Source organism: the organism of the source record quoted next, unplaced genomic scaffold (genome assembly GCF_019419815.1).
Source record: "Pyrus x bretschneideri cultivar Hongxiangsu unplaced genomic scaffold, Pyrus_bretschneideri_v1 Contig61, whole genome shotgun sequence".
NCBI lineage: Eukaryota > Viridiplantae > Streptophyta > Magnoliopsida > Rosales > Rosaceae > Pyrus > Pyrus x bretschneideri.
Window position 1 is genome coordinate 963,413 of NW_025999800.1, and position 7,207 is coordinate 970,619.

At 36.4% G+C, this 7,207-nt stretch overlaps 1 protein-coding gene across 1 annotated transcript; it reads right to left on the reverse strand.

Moving 5' to 3' along the window:
• Positions 1-472: 472 nt before the first annotated feature.
• Positions 473-5,007, reverse strand: LOC125471773 (pectinesterase-like). Its single transcript, XM_048572514.1, has 3 exons — positions 4,283-5,007; positions 3,411-3,846; positions 473-1,315 (listed from the first exon to the last, which is right to left on the reverse strand). Exons 1-3 carry the CDS (start codon positions 4,910-4,912, stop codon positions 624-626), a joined length of 1,758 nt encoding a protein of 585 aa, XP_048428471.1. The 5' UTR covers positions 4,913-5,007; the 3' UTR covers positions 473-623.
• Between the last annotated feature and the right edge of the window lie 2,200 nt (positions 5,008-7,207).

Sequence of the window (7,207 nt, forward strand, 5' to 3'; positions counted from 1 at the left end):
TATGAGGAGTTCTTTAAATATGAAACCTCATACAGAAAAATAGAATATGCTAAAAATTATTATTTCTCCCTCACTCTTGATGATCAATTCCTGCAATCCTTTTGTTTTATTCCTTGTGCAATTGATTATTACTTGGCAATTCCGTCTGCCGTTGGCGTGAATAGCAGATTAGCCATCCTATGAGGCTTTGGGTTGTATCTTGGAGCTGTAGACACCGCCATAACCTTCACGTGGGGAGGCGTCTACAACTTGCAATGACATTGCACTCTCTTTGGTTCACAGGCCATAATTTCTTATTCTTTTTTTTTTCTCATTTAAATTTCACAAGTCTGATAGTAATTACACATTTAATTTGTTATATTTGTTTATGTAAATAGTTACTATAATTTTGCAATATATTTCACAATGTCGCTACTATGTGATTCAATAAATCCACATCAAGAACTTTCAACTTTGCACTACATTACTTTGATTTCTTGACAAAAATAATAGATACTCTTATTGATTACAACAGATAGTAGGTTAAGGGATATTATTACAATTTAGGTCAAACATCACCCAACACAAGTTAACCTCACAAGAATACAATAGTACGACAACAAAACAAGTGTAAAATTTACATTTTACAGCCCAAGAATAAATGGAAAACCAGAAGATCTAATCCAACTACCACCAGCAATAAAGTTCCCTGGCGTAAACGCCTCAGCCTCAGCGGGACTTGTAATTACCTTAAACCCCTTCCACGTCACCCTATTTGCAATCCCAGCGCCTGCCCCAGTGTTAGCATACTCCCCATAAAACAAAGTGTCGAGGGCAAAAGTGCCAGACCACTCATGCCACCCAACAGGGTCAATGATATCAGTTATACTTGACTGCATGATCACAGTCCTTGAATACTCCTTCCATGGCCTTCCCAAAAACGTTTTGAAGCTGCTCTTTGTGGCTTGCAAGTCGGAAGTGGCGCCGATTCTCGATTTTTGGATGATGATGCCGGTGTTTTGATTTGGGTCAGTTCTGCCTTGTGCAGTGACCATGTTCTTCTGGCCGGAATTAGGTTTTCTTGCATGGATGTCACAATTTTGTAACACGACAGCAGCATTGCCGAAGATGAAGTCAACTGTTCCGGCTACCAAGCAACCTTCAAAAAACTGGCGATTCGAGTGCACGTAAAGTGAGTCTTGGTACGCAAGAATGTCGCAGTGGTAGAATGCTGAGAGATCGGACCCTACTCTTAGGGCAACAGCTTGGTGTTTTGATGGACCTGCTGTGTTTTGGAATGTTATGTCTTGGGCTAGAAACTTCTCACCAACCACAGCTGCAACCATAAATATTCACGTTTTTCATCAGATATTTGAAATGTTACGTTGTCAAACTCTTGACAACTCTCAGTACGCAATTGCCCTAATTTACTTGGAGCTTCTAGATCAACGATGCTTAAGCAGATTCTTAATCTCAATCCGTATACGTAATTAATGGTCTGTTTCATTTGTGAACAGAATCTATCAACATGGACATAAATTTTTCAATGTGACCGTCATACGGAATAATACATCACGTGTAGCTATATAAATGGTGAGATATGTGTGTTAAAAAATTAATAACTTAAAAAATAAAATTTCTCACGACTTACATAAAAATACGTGGTATACCACTCGTGTTCCTGTCACAACTAAAATTTTCTCCAACGTAGTGCAATCCAAGGCAAAAACAAACAAAATACCTACTCTGATTAATTGCGATTTAAATGGCTTTATTGTTCTGAAAAATGGGGACACCAATCATGAATGGAAAACATAATGACTCAGCTACAAACAGGCCAACGGCCAAACAAAGAACATGCATGTGGAGTACTGGCCAAGGACCAGGATCCAAACGGACCTGACTTCTCTACCCTTCTAGTTCCCCATACACTCTCATCCTTTTCTATTTGAATGAAGCAGGATGGTGAAACAACATTCAATTTAATTTTAAATGGTAGTACAACAAAGAACAAGGGTCGTGCGAGAAGATTATGAACAGAGTAATGCTAGGTAAATCAAATTTGTAAACTATTTGATAGGTCATCAATAAAAAAAACAACACGTTAATGAACACTTAAATAATAGTATAATCACCAACCACCGTGTCGTATGACATACACAATTTGGCATAAAAATTTAATTTCCCTAACATTACCCTTGTGAATAATCATGCCGCGAAAACCTACTTTCAACAGTTTTATTATCTATCTCTTTGTCCTCCTCATCAAGTGATCACGAGAGAAACATAGAGGAATGAGATCGGGATATTGAAATTTGAAGTATTCAGTTTAGGCAGCTGGTGTCACGCTAATAATATTTTATATGTACATAATTAAAATGGCGATGACTTGGTTGGGACAGCAAGAGGTGACACACATGGTCTAACATGGTTTGTTCTGATAGACACACAAAAACGACACCTTGTGATCATCAAAGATTATGCCCCAAATTATATTCAAAACTTTGAAAAAATAGAGTGTCGGTTTGATTGGTACCTTGATTTGGGCCTCAAATTTCACCATGATTGAAGGTACAACCACGAGAAAAGTAAAAAAAAAAAAAAAAAAACATGTAAAAAAAAAAATATATATATATATATATATACATAAACAAAAAAACACAAACAAACAAACAAAGTAGAAGGAAGCATCGAAGAAGGATCCTTTAGGATATGCTAAATTGCTATAGTGAAACTAGCTTCAAATTTATGAGCATGTAAAAGCCATGGCAAGAACACAAATTGAAAGAGGAGGGGCGTGGGGATGGCTGTAAAGTGTCGACCACGCCAACATTCAATCAAACAGACATAGACAGAGACATGAGGGCACAACACACATTATATTTCAACAATGACATATATCTAAATTGAGGAAAAGCTCGAAGTCGGATTGTTTGTGTTACGTAGCAGTGTTAAGCACCAAAAGAATCTGGTCAAAAATAAGATATCAACATCAGAGAGTGGTGCGTAATTAGTTTTTGAATCTCGCAAACACATGTTATTTTACCATATACAAAAACAATAGAGACACTGCCTGATGGTTCACTAATAATGTAGTCATAAATATTTAAAATATGATCAGAATTGGAAATGCAGAAAAAAAGAGCTGGGTGCTAAGAAAATTAACGAAAAAAACCATGACTTTTCTAAAAGCAAGGCCATGTGCTTGTGTGTTGGTACAAGTCCTCTGTCTAGTCAAATTGGTGGACCAGAAATTTGGAGATGATGTCCAAATACTAGATAAGGTTCGAATTCTTTTTGTGACAATTTCAAAATTTCATAAATTTAAAGAAACGGACATCATCACGAAATTCTTCGGATCTTTTAAAAAATGATTCGGTGGGATCTTTTTTCATTAATTAGGGACCTTGAAAATTAAAAATTGGACTTACCAACTGTGGCTGAGTTGAAAGTTGTGCTGCCATCGACGACATTTCTACTAGCAGTGATGATGGTGTTTACCCTCCCTTCTCCCAAAAACATAATGTTGGTCTTTTTCTTTGGCACGTCGACATTTTCTCTATAAACCCCCGCCTTTATTTTAATCACGTATCTGCTACTACTCTTCTCTGGGGCAGCAGCCACCGCTTCCGACACCGTCTTGTAGTTCCCAGTGCCGTCTGCTGCCACCACCACATTCGGCGTAACAGAAGACGACTGCAGCAGTCGCCTGTCCGCCACCGACAGCCAATCCGGCCAGCCGTGCTCGTCCACCATATCCTCCTTGAGTTTTCGGTTCACATTCATTTTCATCTCGTTTGCAATGTCGGTATCGGTCATGTTCTTGATCATGGCCAGTACATTACTGCACAATTTTTCTATGTGTTCCTGAGTGACGCCAATTGTGTAAATATCGGTGTTAACAGAAATATCGGCGGTCTAAAAACAGAAAAATTGGTAGGAATATTTCAGAAAAAAAGAGAAAATATATCAACAAAACAAACGTATTGATGTCAAGTGAAATTAATTAGTGAAGTAAAAATTGAAATGTAGATAGATAGTCCAAAAATATAGAAACATTATACAAAAGTAATTTAGAAAAACTTACATAAACATCCGCATAAAATATAATATAGAGAAATATAACAAAGTGAAATGATTTTTGAACAACCGTTTTCACACTCTCCACATTTACATCTATTTCTAACTTTTTAATAGAATAAATCAGATTATAATTAACAAAAATAAATAAAAAAATAGAATAAAAATGAAAGCGCAAAAATCATTTTTCATCAACAAAATATCAATATTTTCAGAAATTTACCTCACCAGCCAACAAAACTTTCCTAACTTTCTTATTAGCTCCATCATGCGAGAACCCATCAAGGCAAGTTTCTTGGTTGGTAATGGCGGAGCTTATCAAAGTTTTAAGGTCATCGGCATGCTGAACCAAAGTCTTCTTATTAGGGTAATCATGGAGATCCTCGACAGCCTCGTGGAGCTCGTCGAGGGTTTCGTCAATGGTCTCCAAACAGTCGTGGAGAGCGCCCTTCTCACGCTTAGCGAGCTTATTCTTCCTGGACTTCAGCAGCTTCTCGACGGTGAAGAAGATGTGCTGCACCGCCGTGGTCGTGATGTTCAGTGACAATTCTATCACATCCTTCTGGCTCGAAACCTTTTTGGAGGCTTCCGGGTGAAGGGCAAGAGTTGAAAAGCACAGATCAGGGTAGAGGGTGGAGCTGCATGAGAATTTGACTATGGCGTGGGAGGCCTCGATGGTTTCGTCGTCGGAGTTGTTTTTGGAGGACTTTACTCCGGTGACAATGCCGATGACGGCGCCCACGAGTAGGACGGTTGCGAAAAGGGTTATGAAGAGCTTCTTGTTTTTCTTGTTTGTGGATAATTTTTTGCCTGATTCGGACATTCTGGCTAAAAACTCTTTGATGTTGGCCATTTTCGAAAAAGCCTGTCGGAACTGGGAAGAGAGAAAATGGGCACAAAATTTAGAACATGGAGGACAAGAGAGGGGACTGATTGAGTTGGGACTGGAGGATATGGGGTTCTTTATAAAGAGTAATCCAGCTCAACTTTTTACATCATATTTGCAGATAATGTGAAGTATTACCAATAAAAGATAAATATATTTATTAGTATTTAAATAATAATTTAATTATTAACATCTATGTTATATAATTTTTAAAATAAAACTTTAACAGAAAATTTTCGGTATTATTTATTTTAACAAAAAATTATATTTTTATATTAAAAAATTAATGTTGATACTATTCACTTTACCTTTTATTTTATTTTTATTGTTAAAACTTAAAATTTTCAAACTTTTTTTTATTAATTTTCATTTTTTAAAATATAATTTATTTTTTTGAGCATTACTCTTTACATAAAATTAGTGAAGTAAATTGTGGTGGCTTTGGTCTGGTATATTGTCACATCTCGATCCGGGACGGATCACTTCCCAAACCCGCTCCACCACCATAGCACGATATTGTCGGCTTTGGGCTTACCATTCCCTCACGATTTTGTTTTTGGGAACTCACAAGCAACTTCCCAGTGGGTCACCCATCATGGGATTGCTCTCACGCGCTACTCGCTTAACTTCGGAGTTCGTACGGAACCCGAAGCCAGTGAGCTCTCAAAATGCCTCGTGCTAGGTAAGGATGAGAATATGCATTTAAGAATCACTCCCCTGGACGATGTGGGATGTCACATATATTGTTCCCCCTTGGAGTAAATTTTTGACGCACTAAAAGCATCATCACGTATTCTACTCAAAATAATGTTACATATTACTTTTATCATTTATTCTTATTATAACATGTAAAATATAACTTGACTTTTGTTCTCGTATGTACCCATAAAAATTTCTTATGTTAATCAGGCCATGTGACTTTCTGATGTAAACAAATTTTCTGTAATGGTTTCTTGTTCTTAACTTAAATCTATTTGCATGAATCATAACTATTTCTTTAATGGTAATTTTCTTTTCATCTTGAAAGAAATTTTAAATTCGAATCTATTCTTCATTTTCCAGATAAGGCAACACATACTATTATTTTATTTCTATTGTTATTCTATCTGAGGAGATCAAACTCCTGAAATATCTTGATCTTAGATCTTACTTTATTATTTTTATCACAACACCTATAATAACTCAAAATACAATCTAGTTATATGATCAGCTAGCATTCTTTTTTATGAGAAACGATTAATTAGCTAGGATGGTGTTCAAGTTTTTAACATTTTATCTGTTGAGCATATTATTTTTGCATGAATTATAAATGGCCATGCCGGTGCCCATTTTTCCTTGTATGGAATACTTTCAATTTTTAAGGAACAGAACCAGAATCCGGCGAAAAAACTACTCGAAAAAAATTGACACAAAAAACGAGTAACTGACAGAAAAGCACCTCCTTCATGACCTTTCGGGGAAGGAGGGGCAAGATTCTTTTGATCACGCTGAACTTCTTTCCTCTTTTACTGTGAAACATTTCGTCTTTTATGATTGTATCCAGTATTAATAAAAGCTTATCCCCTCCTGTGGGCAGTTCCACCATTTGCTAAGGTTTTTAGGGTTATTCATTATTTAATTTATTTAGTAAATATTAATTATTTTTAATAAACAGTAATTATTTTTTACATTTTCATCCCTACATTAAATAACTTTTGTAATAAGTAATAAAATATTAGTATTTTTTTAAATAATACAAAAATAATTTTATTTGTAATTTCGGATAGGATTTTTAATTAATCTCATTGTACCACTTTCTATTAAAAAATTTATTTTTATTTTTAAAATTTTTTCTTTTCACATGGTGCAGCACACCATTCCAAAATCTTTGTTTTTTTCCTATGGTGCCGATGCACCATACCAAAACCTTTTTTTTATTATTATTTTTTTCTTCATTTCACATGGTGCCAAAGCACCATTCCAAAAGCTGTGTTTTTTTTTAGTTCAGCAGCTCTCTTTCACTTGAGCTCCCGAGGCAGGCCCTTAGACTCTGACAACATCAATAGCTGATTTGTGCAAAAATTTAGTTTTTCCTTAGTTAAGTAGGTAAAGGATTGCCAACTCCTTAGTTAAAATCTTTCTCTCTCTCTCTTTTTCCCCCAAAAACAAATCCCAAATCGTGCGATCTGGGCGCGCGAGTGGAAGGAGGGGGATCGCGAGTGCGTGGAGGCGAAGGCGGTGTGGGGTGCGGCGGCAGCTGAGGTAGATGAGGGACTGGATCTC